We start from the raw sequence: 16,636 nt of genomic DNA, 5'->3' as shown, positions 1-16,636 counted from the left end.
CTGCAACCCCATATTGACTTCACTGGAATTAAGTCCCACTGAACTCAAAGGGCTTAATTCAAGATACAGGTATTGCTTGAACTGCTTAGAATTCTGTTGTGGTGTGGTGGTCTCAGGAGAAATATTTATGATCCTAAAATTCTCAACTTTAAAATACCACAGGCAATGCAAAGCTACAGCTCATAAAGCAAAATGTTTAATATTTAATCATAATATTAAACAAATGCAAATGCGCCACCTATCGGCCTATGTGGAGAACTATGGTCTGGTGTAGCAGCTGATGTAGATCAGGACCCTGCTACAGATGCAAGGTCACCCAACAGCAGATGTCTAATATCAGACACTTGGAATTGACGGAGTGCCAATGTTGGGGAAAAAATATCAACTTGCAGAAGGCAAGAATAACAAAAGAAGAATTACTGATACACAGATGAATGGAAGGTTTTTACAAAATGGACCGCAGCAAATGTTTGTATAAAACTAAACTTGAAATGCAGTTTTAAGTAGTGCTCCCAGACACATATAACTATGTTTCATTAGAATTGAGTGATAACAAGTGAGTCAAAACAATGTCAGCTTTTAAAACCGGCAGGCCAAAAGCCAATTCTGCATAAATATTCAAGCATAGGTTGTTTTTTGAAAGTAGAAGCAATGTCTCCAAGTGCTCTGACCATTCAATACAAATATACAGTACAATCTCAGTGTCTGCAGATGATACATTCCAAGACCTACTGTGGACATCTGAAACTGTGGATATATTTTGATTGTATTTGGGCCAGAAGCATACCATAAAATTGCACTGGAGGACTTAAGATACGACCACAAACACTTAGGGGGAGAGGTTTCTTGATGCTGGATAAGTGAAACCGTATCAGTCTATTGACAAGGCAGTCATACTATATTAGTTTTTGAGATTTCCACTTCCAGAAAATAGTGGGCATGCTGGCCAGAGAACAGTTGTATTTCAGAAAAGTAATTTCTGTAAGCTCTGCATGAAAGGCATCCATGATCCTTAAGCTAATGTTTAAACTGTATTCATTATGCTATGCTACTAATTCAAGAGTTTTTAGAAAACAGCAACAAAGGCATAACGTTGCAAAATATTTTTAAAGCATTTTGACGTGTGTATAATCTGAGCTGGATCAGCAGGAACTGTGCTAATTACACAGCATGAAAAAATGTGCCGTATCACTAGACTGTCACCACTGTCCTGAAACTGTACCAACAGAAAAGTAAGGCAGGCCCAAAGCCTGGGGGTGGAGGGGGAGCACCACTCCTTCATAACAATGAGTAATTAGGTCAACAAACAGGTATACACACAAATAAAAGCAAAACAAAAACAATGGAATGAGGCAGAGAGCGCTTTGGCTAACCAGAAATTCTATCTGGTTGAACTGATTGCATTCAACCACTGTACCTACAGCATCACTAGTGTGTGCCATTCTTACACCTGGATACATATAATTTCCCTTTGGAAGCAAGGCCTACACAGAAAGTCAGCCATACATGAAACAGGCCTGAATTTAGAAGGTATGGCCTCCCACTGAATCATATGTGTTACCACCCTGATTTGAGGAGCATCTTACAATCCGTATTTGCACATATGGTGAGAAGACAGAAAATAATGGCCAAGGGACCTAATTACATACTCTCTTAAGGAAAAATGTAGATACTATTTGTTAACACGTTGTTCACAAACAAAGCTGACCTGGTTGGAGGGCAATGGACACTGGGGATATTGTACATTTTAAGTTCTCAGTGTTTTCTACCAAAATCAAACCCATCTTTGCTATGATTGTATCTGAAAGGCAAAGCTTTTGAACAAATCATACAATGTTGTCAGCCACTTGTGAAACTAAAAAGCTTTCAAGCTTTGTAGAGGCAGAACACTGAAGAGCTACAGACCCAGTATGGTATTCTTACATAGCCAAGTCCAACAGCAGCCAGCTATCTCAGAACTCACCAGAAATAGTGTGCAAATCAGATGCCGTCCCCTTGTTTATGAGTTCATACTGGAAGCCTGTAATCTTCCGACTAATGTCCAGCTGAGGAGTAGCTTCTACAAAGAGTCCGCCCTCTTCAAAATTGAAGCAATGCACTCGAGTGGGGCTGTGGTCTCCATCTCGGACCAACAGTTTTAGTTCTCCAGTTTTTTCCAAATAAATATTTGCTCCCGCGGAGTCCTTGAAAGGCTTTATGCAAACAGTCCAATGTTTGGAAGAGGAAGATAAAATATTCGGTCGCAGATTGACTATCAACGCTCCTGTGGGATACATCCATTCTATGGATCCTTCAGCACAGCGGAGGTAGACCTGTTCAACATCTTTCTTGTGAGACTCATGTGTTAATCCACTGGAGCAAAGGGGGAAGAAGACAGAAATGCTGTTAGAAAGATGGCAATACTATGTTTAGCTTACCAAAAAAATACATTTGCAGAGATGTGTAGGTAACTAATAGAAACACTGCTGTGAAGTACAGTTTCAGACAGATTTCAAAAGTTTAAGGTGGCTTTTCACTGAGTCAGAAAGGGTTGACATCCAGCACAAAAGGTCACAACATTAATAACCATGATCTGAAACCACACATTATTTTGCTGAAGTTCAAGTTATTAAATTAATGTACCAAAGGGAAGTGATAGAAATACTTGGGAAATCTGTGGATGAGGCAACAAATACTGAGCCTCAAATCCAGTGCCTCAATCACCATCAACTGCTTTCACTTACATACAGATTCTTATTCAGTATCATGGTAAAAATAAACTGAATGAAATTTCGATTAAGGATACGTGCTGTTAAAAACCACAAAGTCAAATGGCTTTTCTGCTGTGCAGATAAAGAGACACACTATGTTCAAGATCAACCAGCATTTAAATTAATTATGGGATACATTATGACAGTGGGAGAGAAAATAAGGATACAAGCCAACATATGGTTTCCATTTAAGAGTGAAGAGGTTGACATTATGGGGGATGTCAATACAACATTCTGCTGAAAGGTTACACGAGGAAGCTCCAAGAAATGCAATTTTTAATCATCAACATCATAATACTGTCTGCAAATATACACTGCTGAATAATCTTGAAAGCCACATCAAGAGCACCTGGGCTTGTGGGAGAAGAGATTGGTTCTTGACTATGTTTTGTCCCCCAGCACAAGGAAGCACTTGATGTATTTGAGAAATGTATTTCTCAAGGGATATTTAATACTTAAGAAACAAAGTGTTGTGATCTGCTTATGTATTATGGCTGGGGAGTCCAAGATAACTATCATAAGAATGCCAGTGTGGTCTGGCAGTTGTATGCACAAGTTGATTTCGAATTATAGTGACTATCACACAGTGTTTTAATATTTACCCAGAAGAATCTTACCATCACCTTCCTCTTAGGCTGAGAAAGTTTAACTTGCTTACGATCGCCCAATGGCCACAAGGCAAACCCTGGTTTCTCAAAGTCCTGCAGCAAGACTAAAACTACAGTAAAGATGACTTCCCAGCACAGTGCATGAGGCTCCTAATGTCAAGGTGGCATTGTCACAAAATGTTAAACTCAGAGAGAAAGTCAGACCCTGGAATGTGATGGACATCATACCAACCTCACTTATAACACAGAAAATTCAGCTACAGTCTACCTCTCAAGAGACTAACTGAATTTGAATCTGAGGAGCCCCTCTCCTCTGTCTTAAATGTGGGTATCTTATTTCTCAGCAAGAGCAAACATGTTTAGAAGAACTCCCCATGTTCTTCCGTTGAACCCTGCATTGGCAGAAAAAAAAATCCAAGCCCACAAAGCCTTCAGGTTCCTGAGAACCTACACTTTATCATGATTATATCAAGGAAGCAAGTTTCTGAATTAGTGTGTGATTAAGATTTGAGTGAAAGAACAGCGTAAAAATCAAATAACACACCACTTGAAACTACTTCAAGTTCCAAAATGTTTGCTCTTTATAGAGATGAAAGGAAATCAAAAGGGAAAGTAGAAGCTCACTGGAAAAGAGAATGGGGCTTTTGCTTTGAAGTTTCTGCATCAAGTGACCTTGACATTGCTGGGACAATGGATTTACACACCAGTGGGTGGCTCTGAGCTTTACATGTTGCTGAAAGGAAAGTGGGCACAGACTTCAGAAGTTTCTCTTGAAGACAAGTGCATCCTATAAGCCACAAAGTACCATAAAGATGTAAAAGCAAGATTGCAGTGAGCAGGAAATTTGGATACACATTAAGGCTCCTACCAGGACAGTGACCTGCAATGCTTGGTGCAATTGTGTTCAAAAATTAAATTGGCCTGCCTTACGTTTTATGATCTAATTATATCTATAACTATTCACTATTGTAAGGAGAAATTGAAGGATATATTTGATAGGCACTAAACATGACTCAGAGCGATGGGTTCAAATTACAGGAAAAGAAATTCCACCTAAACATTAGGAATAACTTCTTGACTGTTAGAGCTGTTCAGCAGTGGAACTCTCTGCCTCAGAGTCTGGTGGAGGCTCTTTCTATGGAGGTTTTTAAACAGAGGCTGGATAGCCATCTGTTGGGGATGCTTCATTGTGCCTTTCCTGCATGGCAGTGGGCTGGACTAGATGGCCCATGCAGTCTCTTTCAACTCTATGATTCTAGGAAGTACAAAGGAAACTATAAAGAGTACTTCCCCATTTTCTTTATCTCTCAAACTGAACAAAGTTAAAGTCGTAGTTTTAAAAAATGACACCCTGTACCCTTATAAAAATAGTTTCTACAGAGGAGCCCAATACATCTTGTTGTGATGGTAATAAATCAGGTTTAAAAGGCAAACAGAGGGTTTGGGGCAAAGCAGAAATACCCCATGCCTAGTATTTCAGGCATCTTGGGAGAAGTTGCACAATCTATTCTTTTTAACTATTAGAGGTAACTAAAACAGACTTGATGAGATAGCACAGGTGCCAATATACACCATTTGCTCATATGTTATTTAGATTGTCAAAGAGATGAGGACAAGTTCTAGGACAACTCAGAAATTATGTATCTTTCCTCAATGCAGTCTTCAACACAGCAATGTGGTGATGTAGAAAAACAAGCTGGAGGGTTTTTTTCTGCCTTAAAAGCTTTAATGTTGTACAGGTGACAAAGTTGCTTTTAGAAAAGAATGAATACAATGGCATGCCATTTGTGATTGAGCAATGGCAGGCTGATCCTCTGGGCATGGAAGAAGGCTCTTCATTCCAGGAACTCCCTGAGTGCCCCAGGATATGCAAGACACAATTGCCACAAGCTGTTTTTTTTTTTTTTTAAAGGAAAGCTAGCACTGAAACCCACCAATTCTTAGGAACTGTTGTATACATGATACTTTGCACATGATTCTCCTTTTTAGGACATGGGTGAAACATGTAATCTCACAACCGGGCTGGGGCCGGGCTGTGGCGCAGCTGTTGAGCAGCTGCCTTAAATCACTCTGACCATGAGGTCATGAGTTCGAGGCCAGCCCGTGGTGGGGTGAGCACCCGTCAATTAAAAATAAAAAATAGCCCCAGCTCGTTGCTGACCTAGCAACCCGAAAGATAGTTGCATCTATCAAGTAGGAGATAAGGTACCACTTATATAGTGGGGAGGCAAGATTAACTAATTTACGACCTGGAATGAGGAAGTGCCGTCAGTGTGGATGATGAAGCAGCTGCTCCCCCCTGTGGCCAGAATCGAACATCCCCTCAGAAGAAGGTTAACTTGCCTCTGCGTGTGTCTCTCAGTCTCTGTTTGATGTGTTTATGGGCATTGAATGTTTGCCCTATGTGTGTTATAATGTGATCCGCCCTGAGTCCCCTTCGGGGTGAGAAGGGCGGAATATAAATACTGTAAATAAATAAATAAATAAAACCCTAGTGCTGAGAGCAAAACATGACCCACAGCTATGCAGTGAACATCAAAGGAGACCAAGATTTGACTTTGGTCTTCCCATATCCAAACTCCATTCCTCTAGCTGTGAAAGTCTAGCACAGTGGTTCTCAACCTGTGGGTCCCCAGGTGTTTTGGCCTACAACTCCCAGAAATCCCAGCCAGTTTACCAGCTGTTAGGATTTCTGGGAGTTGAAGGCCAAAACATCTGGGGACCCACAGATTGAGAACCACTGGCCTAGCATATCACTACAGCTCATAGAAGTAGGAGAGCAGGAGGAGCTGTAGCATCACCTGCTTGCTTGTCTTTCAGAAAACCAGAGGTCAATGTATTGCCCAAATAGCAATGATGGGAAAACTTTTTCAGCCTAAGGGCCAACTGCAATTTCAGAGAAGTGGTGAAGATGGGGATTCCTGTAGTGGGTGGGGCAAAGGAGTGGGACCAAGAATGGCAGTATATTTCAGTTTATTGTTCTTAGTGCCAGTAACTAAACCTCAGGAGGGGCATTGCAACATTCAGAATAGGGAGAACAGCACAAAGAAATCTGGGAAACTACTTAATAATGGGCAGGGAGATCACTTCTGAAGGTCACAGGGGGAGAGCTGGATTCAGCCTCAGGGCCTACGGTCACCACCCCTGCTTCTTACAGTCATGCAAAGAACAGTGCTGGGTCACTTCAAAGACCTCTGAAGCCCAGCTACCTGATTCCCATCATGGCCAACCAAATCCCTATTAGAAGCCCCTAGGCAGAACATGAGGACAACAGAAGCCTCCCCACACTCATCACTCAGCTACATCTCCACGGCTAAAGTTAGTATGTAGCTGTTGAGAATTTCATTTTGCATAAAAGCTAAGAGCCTGTGTGGTATAGTGGTTTAAGTACTGGAATAAGACTTCAGAATTTAAATCCCCACTCAGTGGGTAACCTTGGGCAAGACATACACTGTAAATTAAAAGGGAAAGCAGTGCCACACCTCCCTGGGATACATCTTAACAAGAAAACACTGGGATGGGATACATGTGACATATCTTGAAGACAAGCAACAACCACTGATTCTTTGATACCTGTGATTTCCAAAGTCTGGTCTCCCAAGTGTTTTGGACTCCAGTTTCCAGAATCTCTAACCATTGGCCAAAGTATCTGAGGTTTCTGGGAGCTGGAGTCCAAAACAGTTGAGGTTGGGCAATCACCATCCTACACCATCAGCTAGGGCGCGATCCAACAATAGCTAAAGGACCACACATTACCCAAATGCTACTCTGTGAGAAACTCAAAGGTTTTTGGTAGTAGTCTTTTCACAGCTCTAGTTCTCCCCCCCCCCTTCCAAAAAAATAAAATAACCCACCTATATGGTCTACCATGATTTACAGTAAGTATGGCTTAACCCTGCTTTGGTTAGTTCCATCAATTTTTTCGCCCCAAAGTCAGATGTTCTTGTGAAACTGTAAATGTCAGCAAGAATGTGTCATTCCCTGAAACTAAAATACTTGATGACAGATGTGGGGGGAGGGGGTATTGTTAGGTCACTTCTGCAACAGGGAGGTGAGTCATGTTGCTCATACACATCCCTTGTGGTTGGCATTCAGGGCACTGAAAAGCCCAGAAGAGAGGCTTCATTCATCGGCAGGGTAACATATTAATGAGAGCTGGCTTAGGAGAATGGCTGAAAGACTGAAACATAAGCCGGGAGGTTGCTGGTTTGGATCCTACCTCAGTAGGAGATTTGTGAGATCACCTAAGGCAAGCCATTCTCCATAAATGCCACGCTCACACAAACACAGCCAAAGAATGATATTTTCCTGCTTTGCTATTATGTCTAAACTTAGGGTTGAGAGGCTCAGGCACCAGAGTCTGCCTCACCTGTACTGTCTATTCCTGCACCCATTACACGGCTGGAACAAGTTAAACAAAACTATTCTTCACTTGAACAATGAGTAGCACATTAATATGTTTGGCCTTTTTAAAGAGATTGTGTGAAAGGCTCGAAATGACAGCTGTACCTCCAGTGACTATAGTAATGATAGCCAACTCCAGCTACTAGTACCCTTCACATGTATGACTAGGACCACCCCCTATCTCCAATTGGTGCCAACTGTTGTCCAATAAACAACCTTGGATTTAGACCTAAAAAATGTACATTCATATTTTAGCTTACCCTTAAACCCAATAAGTGATGAAGCCTGTTTTGGAAAAGTACCAGTCAGCCTCAGTTCCTCATTTGTTATAACTCAAAGAACTATTTATCCTATAGAATGATTAGCAATTATTTATCATTACATTTGCATGTACTGCACTTTGCACGGGTGTGGAAATAATAATTTTGGATATGCAGTAAATGGAAAGCGTAGACTTATGATTTAGTAATCAGGATAAGACTCAATAAGATGAATAAGAAAAACAGATCATACTGAGGTTATTTGTAACTAGCTGTGCTTAGGGTTACAGGCTTAGGCCCATTCTACACAGCCATATAAAAATCCAGATTATCTTTGATAATCTGGATCATATGGCAATATATATAGAAGAGGCCCAAGGCTGACAGGATTTTTGAGCCTTTAAAGTGCTCAAATGTTGCTCAGTAAGTCTCCCATGTTACTGATTTTGGACATTATCTTTCCAGATAATGCAAAAGACTGCAACAAACCATGTGACCATTCTTGCCACTGGAGATAATTATTCATTGACTACAGCGAGCCCTTGATATCTGCTGAGGTTTAGTTCCAGGACACAGACACACTCCCTATTAATATCAAAATCCATGGATGCTCAAGCCCCACTAAATACAATGGCATAGTAAAATGGCATCTGTATATCAAATAGCAAGATCAAAGTTTGCCTTTGGGAAATTTCCAAGTCATGGATAGTTGAATTCATGGAAGCAGAAGTTGAGGGCTAACTATATTTGACTTCCCTTCACTCTTAAAACCAAACTAGGACAAGCTATGCCTTAATTCCCCACAAGCAAACAAACACCACCACTAAAAAGAATGGATCAAAATCCTACTTGTACCATTTTCTTTTTTGCACTTTCAACAAAAAAGGCAGCCTGCAATTCCAAGTCATTGCTTTAACTTGGAACGTAAGTCAAACCATTCCTTGGGGCTCCACTTTAGAAAGTTGCTCCCAAAGCAGCAAGATACAGATGCACTTCATTTAGCAATGGTTTCATGACTGAATGACTCTGTTCAGAGTTGGGATCTATAAAAGGTTCTGAAAAACCGTACAGACACATTAAAATTATTACAGAGGATTAAAGGGTGGCGCGGGTGTGGGGCTGAGAGGGAAGACTTGAGGAGCCAAGGAGTTCTAAAGATTTCACAACCGAAACGATTAGCATAGCTGTGGCAGCCAAGGAATTACTGGGCAAAGAGTTTGCCATCAGCAATGCTGATGGAAATCTAAAGTAGCATCATTGATGTTAAGCCACAGGTGGAAGAGCGCCACCAGGCCCAGGATCTCTCCAGATCTGTATTGCCTTCCAGCAGGTGAGTGCCAGAAGAAGCCACCCATTGATGGACCCTCCTGCCCCCTTTACTCACAGACACCCCCTTGGCATTTACACTAAATCCAGTCCTAAAATGTGGCTTGGATTTTGGATTATTTTCTCCAACTGAAAGTTCCCTTGACGGCCCCATCAGGCTAAAGGTGCATCTACACCAGGCATGAGCAAACTTGGGCCCTCCCTCCAGGTGCTATGGACTTCAACTCCCATCATCTCTAACAGCCTCAGCCCCCCTTCCTTTTCCCCTTCAGATGCTTAAGAGTCTCCTTCTCCTTCTTGCCCATGCTTGATCTACACTATAGAATTAGTGCAGTTTGACACCACTTCACAATTCTATGGAATCATGGAAGTTGTAGTTTGATCCGGCAGAGAAAGCTAAAGTACCTGAAAATTGACAGCCCCCATGGTGGTGCCCTACTGCATTGATGCAACAGTGTAGCTGCACCCTAAACCACGCAAATAAACACTCATCCGATATTTAAGGAGGGAGGGAAAATCCACTCCAGAAAAAAAAACTCCTTCCATATGGCCATGTTCCAGAAGCATTCTCTCCTGACCTTTCGCTCACATCTATGGCAGGCATCCTCAGAGGTGTGAGGTCTGTTGGAAACTAGGCAAGGGGGGGGGGGCGGGTTATATATCTGTGGAAAGTCCTGGTTGGGAGAAAGAACTCTTGTCTGCTGGAGGCAAGTGTGAATGTTGCAATTAAACATCTTGATTAGCATTGAAAAGCCTGGTAGCTTCAAGGCCTGGCTAATTCCTGTCTGGGGGGAATCTTTGTTGGGAGATGTTAGCTGGCCCTGATTGTTTCATATCTGGAATTCCCCTGTTTTCAGAGTGTTGTTCTTTATTCACTGTCCTGATTTTAGAGTTTTTTAAATGCTGGTAGCCAGCATTAAACACAGGATTCCCTCAGGCGGCAAGCAATCAGGCTTTGAATCTGTAAGGCCATTAAATGCTGTTCAAGGTGATCAATTGCAACTGTCACACTTGCCTGGAACAGAGGAAAGTTCTTTCTTCCAACCTTGACCTTCCACAGATATATAACCCCCCCCCCCCCTTTGCCTAGTTTCCAACAGACCTCACACCTCTGAGGATGCCTGACATAGATGTGGGTGAAACGTCAGGAAATAATGCTTCTGGAACATGGCCATACAGCCTGGAAAACTCACAGCAACCCAGTGATTCCTGCCACGAAATCCTTCGACAACAAACGCTTTCCAACTTGGGACAAGTTGCCAAAACCTCTGCTCCACTCAAAGGGAGGCTTTGCCCAAGTCGGTGGAGTTCTTTGGAAGAGTCCGTCTCCTGCTGGGGTGGGTGGGCCAGATGTGGAGGGGGGCGATCGGAAATGCTGCCCCCTTTTTTTACCTTTGTCTGTCTCCCGTGCCCTCCCCTTCCCACAGGCCTCTGGCTCCCGCTCCCGTTGCTTTGGCAATCGATTCCGCCCGAAACGCGCCTGGAATGCGAATCGAAGCTTCCCCCCTTCCCATAATAAATCAGCGCAAACACCAGCGGAGGAAAGAGAAGAGAAGGGAAAGAAAGGGGCGCGCAATGAGATCCATGTGTCCGACAGGCGAGGGGAGAGAGAGAGAGAACGACAGAGAGAGAGAGAGAGAAGAGGGGTGGGCTGGGATTAACGATTCCGCGCGACCCTTCCTTCCAGGAGGGACGAAACTTCTTCGCAGAGACTCAGAAGGCGGCGAAGAAGAAGAGCGACGCTCCGCCAGCAACCAAGTCTCCGCGCCTCGATGCGCTTGGTCTCCTTTCCCCCAAGAGAGAGCCGAAGAAAAAGGGGGGATCGGGGGAGAAGGAAAGGAGGAGGGGAAGGAGGAGAAGGGTGGGCACTCTTGAGCCGCGTCTCCCCGCCATTTCTTTGACCCTCCCCCAAAAAGTAAGAGCGAAAGAAAAGAAGGAAGGAGAGGGGATGCCTCTTTAAAAGGACCTGGCGAGGAGAGGGAGCACGACTGGGTCTATAGACTATCCTATCATGCAGTTTCAATGGGTCTGAATGGTGATTGTGGCACTCTAGGTGTAGATCTAGCCGAAGATGGAGGGTCTGAAGCGTCTTGGGAGTAAGGGGGGGGGGGTTGCCATCACACTAGAGCTTGGATCCACTTTAAATCCACTTCAGGGAGGGGGCTTTAAACAGCTCAGCCAGAAAGGTCCTGGGCCTCACCAAACTACAAACCCCAGCACCCTGAAAGCGGCAAAAAATGGATTTAAGGCAGATTCATGCTCTAGTGTGATGAGGCAGTAAGTTGGAGCCTGAGAGTAGGGATGTGCCCGGACAAAGGCTGGATCGCGGTTGCCGAACCATGCAGGAGATGATATGCTCAGTATACTATAAGGCACAGTACAATGCTCTTCGGATAATGTTCCCAACTAACTGCCTTGCAGACCCGGAGTCCAACTTTCGAGGGAAAGGAAAGGGTCCGGGGAGGGGGCGCTTACCTGCCCTTCCAGCTGCACAGGTCGCTGGAGTACTGCGCGGCGCAGCCCCGGTCCAGCGCCAGGAGGCCCAAGAGCAGGGCGAGGAGCGGAGACGGGGCCGGCGCCGGGGCTCTCCGCATGGTCCCCGCGGGCTGCTCCGGGGAGGAGACCCCAGAGGCGGGCAAGGCTGGAAGCGAGCGCGGCGAGGGAGGGAGAAGAGGGGGCGCTACATGGCCGGCAGGGGCCCGACCCGGGCGCCGCCAAACAGCCCGCCTCCTGCCTCGGCTCCACGACTGACCGCTGCCTCGGCTCCGTCCCGCTCTGCGCCGCCTCTTCGCAGCCAGCGCTCGCTCGCTCTGAGCTCCAAACTCAGCCCAAGGAAGGAAGGAAAGAGGGAGGGGAGGAGGCGGCGCCGCGCCTCCTCGGGACCCGCCCCCCTCCAGCCGCGTCCAAAGCCCGGACCGGACCGCACTCCGCTTCTGCCTCCCCTGGCGCCGCTTCCAAGGGGCGCGCTTGCCCTGAAGGAGGAGCGCCGTCGGATCTTACTACAACTGCCCTGGCTCAAGGCCCGGGGATCCAGGGACTTCGGGGCCCTTCCGCATAACCCCGAATAGCAAGGCAGAACATCCCAAGATCTGCTTTGAATTGGAATATATGGTAGTGTGGACTCAGTTCAAAGCAGATCTTGTGGGATTTTCTGCCTTGCTATTCGGGGTTATGTGGCTGTGGGGAAGGGCCCCGAGTCTTCAGCCTTCTCTGCCAAACAGGACTCAGGCCCCTTCAGAGAATCCTAGAGCTGGCAGAGACCTCACAGGCCCTCCAGTCCAACCCCCTTTCTGCCAAGAAGCAGGAAAGTCACATTCAAAGCACCCCCGACCGATGGCCATCCAGCCTCTACTTAAAAACTTCCAAAGAAGGGGCCTCCACCACAGTCCGGGGCAGAGAGAGTTCCACTACCGAACAGCACTCACAGGAAGGAAGTTCTTCCTGATGTTCAGGTGGAATCTCCTTTCCTGTAGTTTGAAGCCATTGTTCCACGTCCCAGTCTGCAGGGCAGCAGAAAACAAGCTTGTTCCCTCCTCCCTATGACTTCCCTTCAGGTATTTGTACATGGCTATCATGTCTCCTCTCAGCCTTCTCTTCTGCAGGCTAAACATACCCAGCTCTTTAAGCCACTCCTCATAGGGCTTGTTCTCCAGACCCTTGATCATTTGAGTCATCCTCCTCTGGACACATTCCCTTCAATTGCGGTGCCCAGAATTGGACACAGTGTGATTTCAGGTGTGGTCTGACCAAGGCAGAATAGAGGGGTAGCATGGCTTCCCTGGATCTAGACCAGGGGTCCTCAAACTTTTTAAGTGGAGGGTTGGTTCATGGTCCCTCAGATTGTTGAGGGGCCGAATTATCATTTGAAAAAAAAAACAAAAACAAATTCCTATGCACACTGCACATATCTTATTTGTAGTGCAAACCCCACCTAACAACAATTATTTATTTATTTATTTGCTACATTTATACCCCCACCCTCTCTCACCCCAAAGGAGACTCAGCGCGGCTTACAAGTTGTATGTACATACAATTTTTTTTTCGTGTCAGGAGCAACCGGAGTTGCTTCTGAAGTGAGAGAATTGGCCGTCTGCAAGGACGTTGCCCAGGGGACGCCCGGATGTTTTTGATGTATTTACCATCCTTGTGGGAGGCTTCTCTCATGTCCCCGTATGGAGCTGGAGCTGAAAGAGGGAGCTCATCCGCACTCTCTCCGGGTGGGATTCAAACCTGGCAGCCTTCAGGTAGCAACCCAACCTTCAAGTCACGAGGCTTTTATCCCCTAGGCCACCGGAGGTTCTTATATATTTTCAGCATAGTACAATATTAGCATTATATATGAATATATTGTACTATACCACTATACCATAATATTATTAGTAATATTACATTTAATATATAATATATAATTAATATTATTATATTATACAATATTATTATATTGTATTATTATTATTAGCCGCCCTGAGTCCCCTATTGGGTGAGAAGGGCGGGGGTAGAAATACTGTAATAAACAAATAAATAAATATTATATTGTATTACATTATAATATTATTATCAAGATTATATGTATGCACAATATATTATATTATTACCATAGCACAATATTAGTAAATGAAAGAACAATACAATATTTAAAAATAAAAACAGTTTTAACCAATATACTGAAAACCTTTCAGGATTTCAATAGGAAGTTTGCCTGCTTCTGGCCAATGAGATAGTCAAGTTAAGTAGGATTGTTGTTGTTGTGTGCCTTCAAGTCATTTCAGACTTTGGGCGAGCCTAAGTTTAAAATTGAGGGCGCGGGCCCGGTAAATGACCTTGGAGGGCCGCATCTGGTCCCCGTGCCTTAGTTTGGGGACCCCTGATCTAGACACTATACTCCTATTTATGCAGGCTTTTTTTGCTGCAGCATCACATTGCAGGCTCATGTTTAACTTGTTGTCCACGAGGACTCCAAGATCTTTTTCACACATGCTGCTGTCGAGCCAGGCGTCCCCCATTCTGTATCTTTGCATTCCATTTTTTCTGCCGAAGTGAAGTATCTTGCATTTCCCTGTTGAACTTCATTTTGTTAGTTTCGGCCCATCTCTCTAGGCTGTTAAGATCGTTTTGAATTCTTTATACCCTGCCCTTCTCACCTCGTAGGGGTCTCAAGGCAGCTTACATATATAGGCAGCAATTTAATGCCATATGGACATACTTAGTAATATAAACGTACACATTAAAACAATCATTAAAATGGATCAAACTTTAAAACCATTTATTTAAAATCACAAAATCCAATATCATAGTCCGAGGCCATTCCAGATTGTCATTGCACTAATCCATATTCTCTTATTGCACTGGTAGATTACTGATCAAATGCCTGGTCCCACATCCATATCTTCAGCCTTTTCCTGGAGGTCAGGAGGGAGGAAGCTGATCGAATATCACTAGAGAGGGAGTTCCAAAGCCAAGGGGCCACCACTGAGAAGGCCCTGTCTCTTGTTCCCACCAACCGCACCTGTGAAGGAGGCGAGACCGAGAGCAGGGCCTCCCCAGAAGATCTTAATCTCCTGGCTGGCTCAGAGAGGGAGATAATTCAGACAGGTAAACTGGGTCAGAACCGTTTAGGGCTTTATAGGCTAAAGCCATCACTTTGAATTGTACTCGGCAGCAGAATGGCAGTCACTGGAGCTAATGTAACAGGGGGGTTGTGTGCTTCCTGTATGCCACTCCAGTGAGCAGCCGGGCTGCCGCCTGTTGAACTACTTGAAGCTTCTGAACAATCTTCAAAACAACCCCATGTAGAGCGCGTTGCAGTAGTCTTTTTGGGATGTAACAAGAGCATGGACCACCATGGCCAAGTCTGACTTCCCAAGGTACAGGCGCCGCTGGCACACAAGTTTTAATTGTGTGAATGCTCCCCTGGCCACCACCAAGAGCTGAGGTTCCAGGCTCAGCCATGAGTCCAGGAGAATTCCCAAGCTGCGAATATATATAGGGTGATGTAGTGGTTTGAATAGTGGACTGTGACTCTGGGCACCAGCATTCAGATCAGTCATGGAAACTCACTGGGTGATCTTAGGCAATTCACTCTCTCTCAAACTTCAGAGGATGGCAAAGGCAAACTCCCTCTGAAGAAATCTTGCCACATAAATCCCATGATAGGTTCTCCTTAGGGTTGCAATAAGTTGGATAAGACTTGAAAGCGCACAACAACAACAAACACATGTACACACATGAACTGCTCTGGAAAGGATCTGCCAGACTAGGTTAGAGGGGAGTACAGTGTTCCCTCACTACTTCGCAGTTTGCTTTTCACGGACTCACTGTTTTGTGGTTTTTAATAAACACTAAAATAATATTATAAATCATAAAAAATTATGATTTACAATGGCAGTGGTCTCAGTCGGGTGCAGGTGGCAGGGAGGAGGAGAATAGCAACAGGAGGAGAAGGAGGCGACGCCATGTTCCCCTGCCTCTTTCTTCCCTCCCTTCCTCCCTCTTTCTACTTCCTTCCTAAGGAGAAGCCTAGCATCCCTACTTTGTGGATTTTCACTTATCACGGGTGGTCCTGGAACGTAACCCCCGCGATAAGTGAGGGAACACTGTATGTGTATATGCATATTCACACATATTTAAAACATTATACTGGAGCTGGATTCTGTTAAAGGTTGTTAGATCCCAATTCCAGCAGCTGCAGCCAACCTGGCCAGTAGAGAAGGATTACATAGGCTCACAAAACTGAGGATCATAAAAACATTTTAAAAATGCATATGGATTTTATGGGAATTTGGTGTTCTAAATCCAAAAGTGACCTCAGATTTTCTCCGTCGCATACATTTTTTTCACAACAAGCTTTGACGTATTTATGTTGCAGTATGTGACTGAGTGAAATTAGTAATGAAATTCACAAAAGAATTGTGGGTGGTATGACATTTTTATTATGCTTTTCAAATTCAACACTCAAAAATATATTAAAACAGCTACAATATTAGAAAAATGTGTGTGTCAATGTTTTACTCCAGGCCTGTGATAGCCAACACATATCTGGAGGGTCATAATTCCCCTAGTCCTGACTTATGTTACAAATCCAAATATCACACATTCAAGAAAGCCACATTGCAAGACAAGCAAAAGTTCATTAACTAATTCCTAAAACAGCAGCTATGAATAAAACAATAGCCATGAACAGATTCTTAAAAGGGGCAGAATTCCACACAGATATATCCCATCTGGTCCCAGTCACTCAGTTCTTTAGTTATTCTGAAAAACCACCAGTTATGTAAAACCTGTGCTGGAG

General features: G+C 44.3%; 1 protein-coding gene across 1 annotated transcript in view; it reads right to left on the bottom strand.

Annotated features, from left to right (window-relative positions):
* metrnl (meteorin like, glial cell differentiation regulator) overlaps positions 1 to 12,264 on the bottom strand; it is a 39,176-nt gene extending 26,912 nt beyond the window's left edge. The window contains exons 1-2 of the mRNA XM_003217167.4: positions 11,824 to 12,264; positions 1,964 to 2,352 (exon numbers count right to left, since the gene is read on the bottom strand). Of these exons, the coding sequence (XP_003217215.1) occupies positions 1,964 to 2,352; positions 11,824 to 11,942 (508 nt within the window). The 5' untranslated portion in view covers positions 11,943 to 12,264. The remainder of the gene's footprint in view (positions 1 to 1,963; positions 2,353 to 11,823) is intronic.
* Positions 12,265 to 16,636: the final 4,372 nt, after the last annotated feature.

Source organism: Anolis carolinensis, chromosome 2, assembly GCF_035594765.1.
Source record: "Anolis carolinensis isolate JA03-04 chromosome 2, rAnoCar3.1.pri, whole genome shotgun sequence".
Taxonomy (NCBI): domain Eukaryota; kingdom Metazoa; phylum Chordata; class Lepidosauria; order Squamata; family Dactyloidae; genus Anolis; species Anolis carolinensis.
Note: the sequence above shows the minus strand (reverse complement) of the source record. Positions and strands in the feature narration are given on the sequence as shown.